We start from the raw sequence: 14,853 nt of genomic DNA, 5'->3' as shown, positions 1-14,853 counted from the left end.
AGATGCACCGCCCGGGACCCTTTCCCAATCGGGACCCCAGACTGCTATTAACACGGACTTCCCAGCCTGCTGGAGTCTGGATGTAGGTTGTTGACCCAACCTGGTGATACACGCACTGTGACTTCTCTCTATTGTTTCTATTCTTTTCTTTTAATGACTGTATATTAAGTCAAATAACCGTCTATAAGAAACTGAAATTGTGTGTAACAAGAGGTTTGTTTTGTTGTTGAATCCTTTGAATCTAAAACTGAAGTCAAACTTTTGGCACAACAGACAGGAAGGCAGCTACGGGCAGTGAGACTGTCAGTGGGATCCCTCCCCAGGCCTCTCCTGACCTGTCCCCTGGAAACCCATCTCCACACTGGGCTCCGTCAGCATCTGCTCCACCCTGGGGACTGGGCTGGACTAACCAACAGCTCTGTTCCACTGTCCTTCATCACCCCCTGCTGTTGAATGGACACAATTACTCACTTCCCACTTTTCCCCCATCTCTTTCCCCTGTCATCTCTCCAAGCCCAGGGTGTTACTGCCTTTCTTCACATTTTCCTACTTTTCCTTCTTTCCCTAGGCCTCTGTCTAGCTGAGAACAAGCTGCGGGTGTGGGCGGGAGGGAGACTAAAGAGGGAGGGTATGTGTGTGATTATGAGCCTCCCAGGGGGCACAGTGGTAAGGAATCCACCTGCCAGTGCAGCAGACACAAGGGACCCGAGCTTGATCCCCGAAGTCAGGAAGGTCCCCCGAAGGAGCAAATGGCAATCCACTCCCGTATCCACCGGGAAGCTAAGACAGATGGGCTGAGGAAGGCAGGAATCATCAAATGACATACATACGCACGCATGCACACGCCACCACCCCAGGGGACTAGCATTCACACCCGTCACAGTGCGCTCACTGCCACAGGACACCTCTGGGGGTGCGGGGCCGAGCCCCACCCTGGTCAAGAGAGCCTCAAGGGAAGGCCCTGCAATGAGTGGGGTGTGGCAGGGAAGAGGGGGCTCCCTCGCTACCAGAAGGGCCCCCAAACCGTGCACAGATCACTCCAGCTGTCGCCCCCACCCCACCTGCAGAGGGGTGTTGGAACATCCTTCCAGGGTGGAGCCATCAGGGAAGGGACAGACACAGGTGTGCGGCCCCGTGGGCTAGCCCACTGGACAGGAAAGGGGACAAGCCCTGCGGCCCGGCCCGCAGGCACCTGTCTCCAAGACCTGAACGCAGAGCCGCAGGCAGGCGGTGGCGCTGCAGCCGCTGTGGTGCTGGGATGGGCCCCGCCAGGCACAGAAGGACCGCAAGTTGGAGCAGCGCTCGCAGGCGGCCTTGTGCTGAGGCGGCTGCAGAGGACGGGGCTGGCAGACTCACTCGCTGGCGCAGAGCCCACAGAAGCAAGGATTCTGGGAAGCACATCTCAGGGAGCAGAGGAGCGCCTCAGCACTGAACCTACCCGAGTCACTCTTAAAACCAAGGGTGCCGGCCCCCCCCAGCCCCGAGGATCTCTGCTACTGTGCTGCGTGTACTGAGGACGCACCCGCCACCCTCTGTGACCGGCTCTGCACAGCCTATCCGCAGAAACCTGGGACACGCCTGAGAGAAGCGTGACCCAGCCCACAGGACAGAGAGAAACGGGCTCGGAAAGCAGAGCCCGGCGCAGCGCGCAGCCCAGCCGGGAGGCCGGAGTCACCGCTGGGAGGGTCGCCAGTCGGGCCTGCACACAGCTGAGCAAGGCGGGAGACTGAGAGTGAGCGTGTCACTTGGGTCACCCAGCATGTGGGCGGCGGTCTCACCCGCTCCAGACTCGTCACCCTCGGGGCCTGACCCTCTGACACCAGGCAGTACTTACCATAGGCTGTCCAGGGTCGGAAAATTTCACTTTTATGTCCTGCAGGTGTTTCAAGATTGGCTCATCGTATTCCTAATCACAGAGAGAAAAAAAGAAGGTTCTGGTGAGCGGCAGAAGACAACACACCTGTTCCCGCTGAGTCACTGCTTCATCTCCACATAGACCCTGGATCATCAGCCCCGCAGAAATTCTGTCCTTGTCACTCCCAGGAAGCCACCCAAACGCTCACTCACCACCAGCCTCGGGGGGCCGCAGGGAGGGGCCGCGGGAGTCCACCATGGGGCAGGAGCCCTGCCGGCTCTCACACCACCTGCTGCTGTCAGTGCAGACGGATGGTCCTCACATCCCCAGAGAGGCAGGACCAGAAGAAATGCCGGACAAGCTACTGACCTGCGCAGCCATTTCCCCCTCAGGGCCCAAGGCAGTAAGGATCTGGCCACTCACGGGCAAGACCACTCACAGAGCACATCTGAGACCTAAATGACAGGACTACAGAAGGGCGTCTCAGGACGGCTCCAGGCCCTTACAAGGCATCACTGTGTGAACGCTCCAGTCTACCGCGCCTGTCATCGGAGGAAAACTCCGGGGGAAAACCACAAGACCTGAAACCCAGAGACCACATGCTAAGGAAAGGCGCTTTATTTGTAAAACAGTCACTTCTTCACCCCAAAAGTCTAAAGGTTTTCCTCGGGCTCATTAAGCCTGAAAACTACCAATTTCCCAATTTTAAGTTCTTTCTACATCACAGGCAGACCTCGTCTAACACACTTCACAGATATTTTGGATTTTGTTTTGCAAATTGAAGGTTTCTGTTAACTGCAGGTTGTCAGATAATGATTAGCATTTTTTAGCAATAAAGTATTTTTAAATTAAGTTATGTACATTTTTGTCAATGGACATGATTTTGAGCAAGTTCTGGGACATGGTGATGGACAGGGAAGCCTGGTGTGCTGCAGTCCCTGGGGTCACAAAGAGTTGAACCTAGCTGAGTGACTCAACAACAAAAAAGCACATTTTTTAGACATAACGCTATTGCACACTTAATAGATAATATAGCGTAAGCCTCATTTTTATTATTCACTGGGAAACCAAAACTCACATGACTCACTTTAATGCTACGTTTATGTTACTGCAGGGTGCTGGGACCAAATGCACAATGTCTCCGAGGCCTGCCTGCACAGAACAATAACAAACCCAGCAGTAACAAAGGCACCTTGCAAGTCTGGACAAAAAATAAGCTCAAAACAGTTCTTAAAGGCCACATCCGTATGAGATGTCAACTCCAAATTCCAGAAGCAGAAACCAAGGCTCCACAGTAACGCGCGGGGACCTCCCTCCTGCTCAGTCAGACCAGCAGTACCCACAGTACTGTTCGACATCTGTGAAACAGCCATGATGGTCTTCACTTCCTCAACCAGCCACATGTTAACACCAGAGAGCCGAGAACGTTCGATGGCCTAAACAAGCAGTTCCAAAACTAAGGGCCCGCAGTGGAAGCTACTCAAGGGCTGATTTAAAGGTGCTCCCCACAAATTTCAAAGTCATCACGACACATCAGAATCTCCTGAGCCTCTACAAGCGCCTCAGACTCTCACTGACTGGGGGTGGGGAGGCACTGTCGCTGCTGCTTCGCTTTAAAAGCTGCCAGGGAGCCTCTAACACGGTCAGAGTGACAATCTGGTTCCAGCACGCACTACTCAATTTTCTCAATAAATTTCTAGCTCACGGCATTCTTTTAAAAGCACAATCCAGTATTCTTTCTTCCTTTTCTCTGTTTGGAGCACACCACTCAGCTTACAGGATCTGTTACCAACCAGGGATCAAACCGGGGCCCAGCAGGTAGAGCAGCGAGTCCTGACCCCTGCGCCAGCAGGAACCCCGAGTGGTCTACTTTTCCAAAACCACACCTTTCCCTACGGAAGCGAAGCTCGGAGAAGGACACACAGGCTAGTGCTTCCTGCCTGGAGAAGTTCTTTCAGCATTTGTTCCAAAGCTGGTTTGGGGGTGCTGAATTTTCTTAACTTTCGCTTGTCTGCAAAGTTTTCATGTACGCACCTCCAATGACCACGTCACTCTGCCTGACCCCCCCAATTGTAAGTTATCATCTTACATGGTTAGGTTAACCATGTTCCCATTATGGCAAGCATAGTTTTAATTTTTCGTCTCGCTATCGATTGTGAAAACTGACAAACATCTTTCGCTACTGTCATTTTGTAACTATTACTCATTTAATATCACTGTATGATTGGTCAAAAGAAAAACAATAATCCTATATCACCAAGACTACCATTTAATAGAAAAGCCTGCAATCACCTGTAAAAACCTGTAAACTAGATGTATATCAGAATAATCTTGGACTATTTGAAAAATACAAATGCCCAGGTATTACTTTCTCAAAAGCTCCAGCTATCTTTCTAATGAGCAGTCATATTTAAAAACAACTGGACTATATGATCTTTTATCTAATTTGTTTTCACTTTTTCTATTTCATATTCAGTGCTCCCATTTCATTTATGTTTTCCAATTTCTCCATCTTCTTTTTTTAATGTTCTTTCTCAAGTTTTTATCAAGCACAGTAGAAAAGCTTTTGTATACATATATATAATAGCATGTATAATATATATATTTTAGAAAACTTAACAAATTTTTGCCTGACAGAAAAATGTATGACATTTTGCTTCCACTTATTTGACTTAGTCTGAATAGAATGCTAGATTTCTAATTCTGAAAAAACAGGTCTGCAACAAGCAGCAGAGGCTCACTGTGTACCTCAGGGAACTGCAGTCATTGCCTTGTAACAATCTATAATGCAAACATGTGCGGGTGTCACTGAATCACCGGGTTATACACCCGAAACACTGTAAGTCAACTACACTCCTACAAAATATATACATATAAAATACGAAGAACACAGGGCTACTCTAATACACCTATCTGAAACATCCCCCAGTCTGGACGGAGACCAGGAGCGCATTCCTGCCACGCCTTCTCAGGCTCTGGCGCCCAGACACACATCAGACCAGGCGGGCAGAGGCAGGGACGCAGCGCGTTTCTGGAGCATCACGACCACCGCCCTGGAATTGCACAGGAGCTGCAGCAGCGACGGCCGTCTGCACGCCCGCCACGGCCACGCTCTGCGGTGTGAAAGCGCTGTGCCGAGCCACCTCAACCAAATGCAGAGACCACCCTCCCTGTGGACTTCTGAGCAGTACCAGTTTCTGAATTCTGTAAACTCACCTCAAGGAACATCATATTTGTTACCTTTTAAGTGGTTCACCACTTCACTATAGAAAGCTCCATAAAACAAGTCAAAGATAGCTCAGCCATTGCCATTGGGAAAAAAAAGACTTTTTCAAGGAAAATTATAAGAATAGCAACTTCTTAAATATTTGTACAACTAGCAAGACTGCATGACAGGCCCATTTCAAACTCCAAAAATCAATCTAAAGAGAAGACTAAGGAATCGCATGCCTGTGGGTCTCTGCGCAGACACACGTATGCACACGCGTGCACACACGGGACCCCTCGGTACCAGCACTTCCACCCGGGCCCCTCGTCCCCACCCTTCTCTCGTGCCCACATCACGTGAGGCGGGGAAGGCTCTGGAATCTGTTCATTCTCTTCCTGGGGCGAGGCTGCAACAAGCAGCAAAGTTGCCTCAAGCTTGGCAGAGGCTCCGCGAGGCAGGCCTTCCCAGGGGACCATAGCAAAGGGGTGCCGGGTGCCTGCCTGATTCCTCCTCCAAGCCATGACCACAGAAGAGGCCTTTCCACCGCCATCAACGCCTGCTGAGAGTTCACAAGCAGCCCGCCTGTCTGTCAGTGGGAGCGGGCCGTGTGCCTACCTGTACCAGCTCGCTCAACATGTCCACATTTCTGAAAATGGTAAACCAGAACTCCGGAATGCCTTTGGGGTTTGGCTCTTCTGCTGCTGCTGCTTCTTTTTCTGCTATGACTGCTTTATTTTTCATGTCTCCCTACAAATGCAAAGAAACAAAATAGAATACTTATTATGAAGCTACAAGTTTACAGATTTTGCAGTGGCTTATTTAATACAGACTAATAGTTTCAGAATCCCATTAAAACCTCTGTCAAAAACCCCTGTCTTTGAATCTGCATCTCCAGGAGCAATGTGCCATCACTCTCAAGTGTCTCGGAGGAACAAAGCCTTTCAGGCATCCAGATCTGGATGTAATTCCTCAATATAATTCCAGACCATGGGGAGCAGAGCTGGGGCCTGGCGCAGGCCCCTGACGGGGAGAGGCTGCCCAGTGCTGGCTCGCCATCCACCCAATCACCAACAGAGGACACCCCAGGACCTCTGCGACAGAAACGCCCGCCCTGCTGCACATCCAAGGCTGCAGGGGTGCTGGGACAGAGGCAGCGTGCCAACAGCAGGGTGGTGGCGAGGAAGGCGATGTGCCCGGGAGGAAGGGAGTCTTTGGTACGTCACAGCCCTGAAGTGTGATTCTCAGGGGAAATGATGACAGGGGCCATCACGCTAGCAGAGGCAGATTCTCCTCCCACAGTGAAGACCTGATGCACAACTATCCACAGGCACAGCTTCAGCTACACCAGACTCGACATGTTTGTCAACAATCAAAAATAACACACATTTCAAAAAAACTCCCTGAACGTTTACACTATGGGACAGAAAGACTACTGCCAAGTGTAGCATCAGGTGACAGAGCTCACCGTGTCGTGCTGGGACTCCCAGAGCACTGGACTGGTACCCGTCACCAGCCCCAGGAGAAGGCTGCCAGCAGGTGGCGGTCAGAGCACATCACCCGAGGAGCACCTTCCGGCGTCCAGCGGCGAAAGGCCCCAGGGCCACTTCGCCAGCTCTGAGTTCCTGTATGCTCTGCCCACCGCAGCGCTGCCTCCAGCACCTGCCCTTCTGGGCTCAGGGCTGCTCTCCCCGTGTGGATCTCTGCCTCCTTCACCTCCCCAGACGGTCTGCACCACGTGCAGGCTGCCCCAGATGGCCCACAAGGGGGACTGTGTCTGGCTCGCCGTAGCAACTGACACAGCCAGTCAGACGCCCGACTTGCAAGCCACCCTGTTTCATCCTCCTGAAGGAATCTAAACGCTCACCCTGAGGGGGAGCCAAGCCCACTGTTAGGGGCTCTCCTCTGCATAGAAGAAAACCCTCTTCTTTCTTCTCTTGCCCATCCCCACAGCACTGCACAGCTTGGGGTCTCGGTCCCCCAGACCAGGACTGGAACCGGGCCACGGCGGGGAACGCACCAAGTCCTAACCACTAGGTCACCACCCAAGGCCGTCTCACTTGTAGCAGCACTGAAACAACACGAGCGGCACGCGTGAAGACAAAACTCACGGCCAATTTGTCCTCCTCTTCATTCTCACTGTGCCATTCAGATTCTGCGTCTGTCGGCTCAACATCACCAGTGATGAATTCCCTTCTCTAAGAGTAAAAATACAAGATCTTAAAGTTATTTAGAAACTTGAGAGTTAAGACAATGAACCTGTAAATAATGTGAATGAAAAGACTGAAAACTGGATGCTTTTATAACTTGTTTTAAGATGCTAAGTTTTGAGGCTTAAGGAAAGACATTCAGTGATCCCCAGGTATTTCTGGATGTCTTTCCTGGAGAAAGATTTGAAACACACTACTAAAACTCACTAACAGCATCCTGACCTTGTCAAAGAGAGGCTGGTATAAGGCTGCATACTTTCTCTCCAGGTCATGGACTTCCTCATAGAACTTGGCTTCTATATGTGCACATTTCACCTGGAGCTGCTTCAAAGCGTTGATTCTTCTTTTTACTGCTTTAGGTAAACTAGATAGGGGGTAAGAAAAATCCAGATGACTGCGAAGTAAGTAGTTATTTTTTTTTTTTACTAAAACAACATTCACACAGAATTAACATCCGCACAATGAAAAAGAGCTCCTAAAACTCATTAGAAACAAACACCCACCCCTAAAGCAGGGTGGTGGGGGAGGAGGCTGAAAAGATAATCCACAAAAAACACTGGATTGACCAAAAAGTTCCTTTGTTCTTTAAGTAAATATAAAAGCAATTTCTCATTTTCATCAAAAATCTCACTGAACAATGTATTCCGTGTTTTGCTCTGCTGCCTTCTGCCATCCTCAGGCAGCTTCACAAGTGCATTTATCTGCCCCCTGGCTCTGCTGCCCGGAACCTTCTCTGGCTGTGGCGAGCAGGCGCTGCTCTCCAGTCGCAGCGTGGGCCCCTCGGCCCGGGGGCGTCTCCTGTGGCCAAGCGCAGGCTTCAGCAGCTGCAGCGTGAGGACTCAGCAGTCGAGCTTCCTGGGCTCTGGAGCACAGACTCGAGAGTTGTGCCATGTGGGCTTCGCTGCTCTGAGGCGTGTGGGATCTTCCCGAACAGGGATCAAACCCGTATCTCCTGCACTGGCAGGCAGATTCTTTAGGACTGCGCCATCAGGGAAGCTGCTTTTTATCTTTTTGAGCCAAAAGAACTGTTCCAAGTGCCTTTCACAGTCTTCCAGGAGAGTGAAATGTTTCCATTAAAAGAATTTTGTAAAGACCAAAATAAGTGGAAACTGGAAAGTGCAAGGTCTGGTGAACACGGTGGATGAACCAGAACGTCCTAGCTGAGATTCTGCCTGGTCATCAGAGAAACATAAGGTCTTACATAACCCTGACGAAGGGTGACCTATTTGCGCCTGACCGACCCCGGATACTGTCGGCCAAGTGCTGCTTCAGTTGCTCTAACTGGGAGCAGTACTTGTTGGAATTCATTGCTTGGTTTTCCAGAAGGAGCTCTTAACAGAGGACTCCTTTCCAATCCCCCATATACACTACATCATCTTCTCTGGGTGAAGACTGGTCTGTGCTGTGGCTGGTGAGGGTTCATTTCCCTTGCCCCATCTCTTCCATTCCACATTCTTGTACAGTACCCACTTTTCATCGGCCATCACAATTTATTTTAAAAACAAAACGTTCTTATTATGTTTAAGTAGAGTAAAGTAAGGAAGTGTGAGTCACTCAGTCGTGCCCAACTCTTTGCGACCCCATGGACTGCAACCCACCAGGCTCCTCTGTCCATGAGATTTTCCGGGCAACGATACTGGAGTGGGTTGCCATTTCCTTCTCCAGGGGATCTTCCCAACCCAGGGATCGAACCCCGGTCTCCTGCACTGCAGGCAGAGTCTTTATCGACTGAGCTACAAGGGAAGCCCATTTAAGTTTAGGTAGAGAATCACATGCAAAAACACGGTCAAGGTTTTTTTTCATTTAACTTACATGGAACCTAAATATCAAAGTGATTAACATAACCAAACTTGTACAAATGACTGTCAATGCTTGACTTGGATATTTTGATACAGGCTATCTCCTGTATAGTATAACGTTGACTGCTATCAGTTACTGTCTCAATTTGATCACCATCGACTTCAACTGGTCTATCCGACCTCAGAGTTTCATCCAGAAGAAACCTCAGCAGGAAACCACTTCTGATAAGTTTCATCAGTCACAGCACCTTCTCACATTCTGCACAAATCTTTTTTTTGTGTTTCTGACAAAGAACGTTCAAACTACTGCACAATTGCACTCATCTCACATGCTAGCAAAGTAATGCTCACAATTCTCCAAGCCAGGCTTCAACAGTACATCAACCGAGAACTTCCAGATGTTCAAGACGGATTTAGAAAAGGCAGAAGAACCAGAGATCAAACTGCCAACATCCGCTAGATCATTGAAAAGGCAAGAGAATTCCAGAAAAACATCTACTTCTACTTAATTGACTACGCCAAAGTGTTTGACTGTGTGGATCACAACCAACTGTGGAAAATTCTTCAAGAGATGGTAATACCAGTCCACCTTACCTGCCTCCTGAGAAATCTGTATGCAGGTCAAAAAGCAAGTTAGAACCAGACATAAAACAATGGACTGGTTCCAAATTGGGAAAGGAGTACGTCAAGGCCATATATTGTCACCCCACTTATTTAACTTATATGCAGAGTACATCATGCGAAATTCCGGGCTGGATGAATCTCAAGCTGGAATCAAGACTGCCAGGAGAAATAACAATAACCTCAGATATACAGAAAACACCACCCTTATGGCAGAAATCGAAGAGGAACTAAAGAACCTCCTGATGAAAGTGAAAGAGGAGAGTGAAAAAGCTGCCTTAAAACTCAATATTTAAAAACTAAGATCACAGTATCTGGTCCCATCACTTCATAGCAAATAGATGGAGAAACAAAGGAAACAGTGACAGACTTTTTCTTCTTGGGCTCCAGAATCATTGTGGACGGTGATGTAGCCATGAAATTAAAAGATGCTTGCTCCTTGGAAGGAAACCTATAACAAACCTAGACAGAGTACTAAAAAGCAGAGATATTACTTTGCCTACAAAGGTCCATCTAGTCAAAGTTATTGTTTTTCCAGCAGTCATGTATGGGTGTGAGAGCTGGACCATAAAGAAGGCTGAGCACCAAAGAATTGATGCTTTTGAACTATGCTGTTGGACAAGACTCTTGAGAGTCCCTTGCACAGCAAGGAGATCAAACTAGTCAATCCTAAAGGAAATCAACCCTGAATATTCACTGAAAGGAACGATGCTGAAGCTGAAGCTCCAATACTTGGGCGACCTGATGTGAAGAACCAACTCACTAGAAAAAACCCTGATGCTGGGAAAGACTGAAGACCGGAGGAGATGCAGGTGACAGAGGACAAGATGGTTGGATGGCATCACCGACTCGATGGAGAGGAGTTTCAGCAAGCTCCAGAAGATGGGGAAGGACACAGAAACCCGGAGTGCTGCAGTCCGTGGGGTTGAAAAGAGTCAGACATGACTGGGCAGCTGAACAACAACAATCACTATCTTACGGAAGAAATCGAACTTTTTGTCAACCTGACACAATCAAACACGCAAGAAAGGTCCAATCTCACAAACTATCCAAAAGAATTTAAATTTAAAAGAATTGCCATCTTGGACTTCCTTGGTGGTCCGTGGTTAAGACCCTGCCTTCCAGTACTGGGGTCATGGGTCCAATCCCTCGTCTGGGAAGATCCCACCTGCCACTGGCAACCCAGTCCAGGGCCACAGCTACCATGCCTGCACTCCTCAGCAAGAGAAGCCCTGCTCCCCGTAACCAGAGAAAGCTTGCACACAGCTGAAGATAAATTAACAACAAAATGGAAATCAAAACAAAACAAAACCGCTATCTTTTCTTTATCAAATTGGCAATTAAAAAAAAAATGCCCAGGTTTGATGAAGCTGAGGGCAGAGGCCCTCTTACTGACACATCTTTCTTAAGGGCAAATGAGAACCCTGAAAACATCCTTTGCCTCAACTTCTCAGAATTTAGTCTAAGAAAACAAATATTTATGGACTGGATGACCGCTGATGTAAAAGTTAAAGACTGGGAACAGGGGTAAGATGAACAGGATTAAAACAGGGCCGGTGTACAGCGTGCTCTCAGAGAATCAGTGCTCCGACCAACACGGCAAAGAGAAGCAGAGACAACAGGGGCACGGCGCGCGTGCGGCCCCAGAGTCAGAGCACATCGGGCTCCCGAGCCCTGTGATACCTTTCACCTTCTAAGAAGTATTCTCATTTGTATGCCTTACTTTCATAAATCGTAAGAGAAAAACAAAACCATTTTAAATCCATCAAAACTATGTGTTTAACCCAAAGCCCTTAGTCACAACTGGTAAAAAACCAGCAGACTCCTGGGCCCCTCAAAGACACACACAGCCCCTCTGGTGGCCCTGGGTCCCACCCCGCATCCTCCTCCAAGGGCAGGGCAGGCATTAGTCTAAGAGCACACAGTCCAGGCAGCTCTCAACACGGCACTGCTCAGAAAGTGCAGCCGTCGAGGGGGCCCATCAGTGGATACCAAAATCCACTCAAGTCCCTCATATGTCAAAGAGCAGTGTGTGCGCATATAACCTAAGCATGTTCTTCCATATACTGTAAATACAACGTGAACGTTGTGTAAATAGTTCTGCTTTCTGCAACTTCCTGGAAAAACTCTGTCCCCCAATATGTTTGATCCTCCATTGGCTAAATCTGCAGATACAGAGGGCCAAGTGTCCTGGGACAGCCTCGATCACAAAGAGCCCCGTCTTGGGACCACCACATCCAGGCAAGTGCAGTGTGGACGGAGGTGCTGCAGCCAAGGCTCCCAAGCACGAAAAACGCCCAGAACGGCTGCGAGCAAGACGGCGGGAGAGAGCAGAGCAGGAGTTTAGTGACACTAAACACATCCACACCTGCGCTTCTCTTCTACATCAACCATACAGCTTGAAAAGTTACTTCGCAACTTTCAAATCTACTAAATGGAGTAAAAATAACACAGGACTCTAAGCCAACTGGACTTGACACCCTTCCCAGCTCGCCTGCCAACAGCAGCAGCAACTGCACAGGCCTCTCCTGCCCACGACAGGCACGTCACACACATGTAGCGTGCAACATGGGGCTAGTTCTACCGCACAGAGCCTCCTACCGCGCCCATGCCCTCTCAGCCAACGCCCTCAGTGCGCCCAGGGTCTGCAGCGGGAAACGAGAAACCGAGCTTCTCGCCCGTTTCCCCGGCTCAGCCCCAGGGCACGCACACACGCACGCACGCACGCACACACACACACACAGACACAGACACACACACAACCGGTCCAGTCTGCAGGCCCTCACAGAGCCCCTCCCACGAGCTCATCTCCTGGAACACCCTCTCTCTGGGCAGAGCAGACCCCCAGCGTGCCCTCCCTGTGACATCACCCCGTCCTGTGCAGGGCGCCCGTGGAGAGGGTGGACACAGAGGCCCAGCCCTGCCCTGGCCACAGGAGAGAAGCCCAGGAAGACAGCCAGGCCCTGAGAAGGGCGTCCGGAGGCTCCCCGAGCGGGTGCCCCACACGCCCAGGACAGAGCCTGCCCGAGTAAGCCACGCCCGGTGCCACACGCTGGCGGAGCCAAGCAGGCAGGACTGGTTCCCTGGGCCCCCTCCGGCCCTCCCCACACAGGTGACCCGTGAAGTCCTCTCGAGGCCCCAGGACGGCCCAGGGAGCCCGCCATACCACCCTCGCTGCAGGCCTGTGTCCTCTGCTAGGCTTCAACCCTGCACTCATCTCTGGGGCCTCAGAGCCTGCTCACACAGCAGGCAAGGTCTGCTGAATGAAAACATACTTATTACTAATCTAAACAACCCAAAGAGTTTTCTTTCTTTGTTTCTTAAAGTTGCACCAAGACTCGTTCGGGGCATACTTACGTCTCGATGTAGCTTGAAGGAGTGTGGGAGACACTGTCAAGTCGTTCCTGCAAAGCTGCCAAAACTTGAGGATTCTGCATCACCTGATCTGTGAGCTTTTCTGTTAAAGAGTTAAAAAAAAGACAAAGCCAAAAAAACATAACATACACCCACCACACAACAGCCAACATTTAAAAACATTTTTTTCAAAAATACTTATTTTTCTGGAGAAGGAAATGGCTACCTACTCCAGTATTCTTGCCTGGGAAATCCCATGGACAGAAGAGCCTGGAAGGTTACAGTCCATGGGGTTGTAGAAAGTCAGACACAACTGAGTGACTGAACAACAAAATACTACAGAATACAGAACTGTGAAAAAGGAAGGTGAAAACTGTCAGAGCAAGTTATTTTTAAAGGCACAGTCTACTTCAGTCACCCAAGTGGATGGCTGTGGATCTACACAGGGCACCTGAGGGTCCTGCCCCTCACCTGAGCGGTGGAAGCCCCCACCTCCCAGCGAGGACACGGTCACCACAGTCACACGCACGCTGTGCTGACCCCCGATGAACAGAGGATCCTGAGGGCCATCAGCCCTCCCGGGAAGCGGCACAGCCTGGCTCACGGAGCACACTCTGCACTGAACCGACTAGCCCTCTGAGAAGCTGGACAGAAACCCAAAGTCCGCGTCCCCACCTGAGTCAACAGCAAGCACAGGCCTGCAGCGCTGCCCGCCCCTTGGTTAAGACTGACGAGGGCAAGCGGAATACAGTAGTAGGCACTCAGTTCTGACATTCAGCCACAAGCACAACGGCTAACATGAAGCACTGTGTATGCATACAGAACGTATGTGCTTGTGTCTATGCAGAACTGCATACATGCACAGCATATAAACACTGCACACACAGACCACAGCTCTAGCCCCAGCCACCGAAAGGCCTATGAACGAGAGCACGTACATTCTGGCTTCTAAATCTCTCTCCCCACTAAAGACACAGGGCACCTTGCATAAATGGGCACTTCAGGTCTGGGGCAAGGAAAGCTCAAGAGACAACGGAACATCCCCATGCCACAAAGGTAGAGGGAACCCAAAACGGACGAGGCGAAGCACAGGGACCCAGACGCCTGCTTTAAGGGGCCTCCACGGGCCACGCGGGACGATCTGCACACCAAGAAGAACGAAGGTGGCAAATAATAAAACACCGAATAAAAAGCAGACCCAGGAGTCTATAGTAATGCTAGAAAGGGCCAGCGGGAAGTACTTCTTTAACGGGTGTGATCTGTTAAGTCAGAGTGACACAAAAGGAAACACCCTCTGCTGACCACCACGGTCATCCCCGATCCAGCTAGGACCATCAGTGGTGTCCAAATCCCCACGCAAGCGTCTCAGGGAACACAAGAGGCCCACAGAACGTGGTGTCCGACAGCCTGCTGACTCCAAGGCCCGTCAGTGGAAAGACTGCCAGATGCTGGCTCCCCCAGTGAGCACCCCTGCCAAGCTGCACTCCCACCCCACGAGGTCGCCTATGCAGTCACCTGCCAGCATGTACTCTGAATCTAACGGAGAGAGAACCACCAGACCTGCCCAGAGTGTGGGCATTCCGCACGGCAGCTGGGGCCCACAGCCTGTCTGTGTACCTGCCAGAACGGTGAACAGGTGGGGATAGTTCTAGAATACGAGGGGCAGAATTCAACTCGACATGCAGTCCTATGACAGCCCGGATGTGGGCATGGGGGACGGTGGTGTAAGAGCTGTTGAGAAAGCCAGGAGACAGGAACAGGACTGTACATTAACCAATGGCCCTGGATCAACACTGACTTTCTTGCTTG

The 14,853-nt window shown here is 50.3% G+C and overlaps 1 protein-coding gene across 4 annotated transcripts in view; it reads right to left on the bottom strand.

The window, feature by feature from the left end:
* Positions 1-14,853, bottom strand: part of NAP1L4 (nucleosome assembly protein 1 like 4) — a 48,029-nt gene that overhangs the window by 14,409 nt on the left and 18,767 nt on the right. For all 4 annotated transcript variants that reach the window (XM_065938004.1, XM_065938001.1, XM_065938002.1 and 1 more), the window contains exons 4-8: positions 13,048-13,147; positions 7,493-7,634; positions 7,172-7,258; positions 5,679-5,810; positions 1,835-1,906 (exon numbers count right to left, since the gene is read on the bottom strand). In XM_065938004.1, coding sequence (XP_065794076.1) covers positions 1,835-1,906; positions 5,679-5,810; positions 7,172-7,258; positions 7,493-7,634; positions 13,048-13,147 — 533 coding nt within the window. The remainder of the gene's footprint in view (positions 1-1,834; positions 1,907-5,678; positions 5,811-7,171; positions 7,259-7,492; positions 7,635-13,047; positions 13,148-14,853) is intronic.

The sequence above is a fragment of the Muntiacus reevesi genome, chromosome 5 (assembly GCF_963930625.1).
Source record: "Muntiacus reevesi chromosome 5, mMunRee1.1, whole genome shotgun sequence".
Lineage (NCBI taxonomy): Eukaryota > Metazoa > Chordata > Mammalia > Artiodactyla > Cervidae > Muntiacus > Muntiacus reevesi.
The sequence above is the reverse complement of the archived record's forward strand: the minus strand, read 5'-3'. Positions and strand labels throughout refer to the sequence as shown.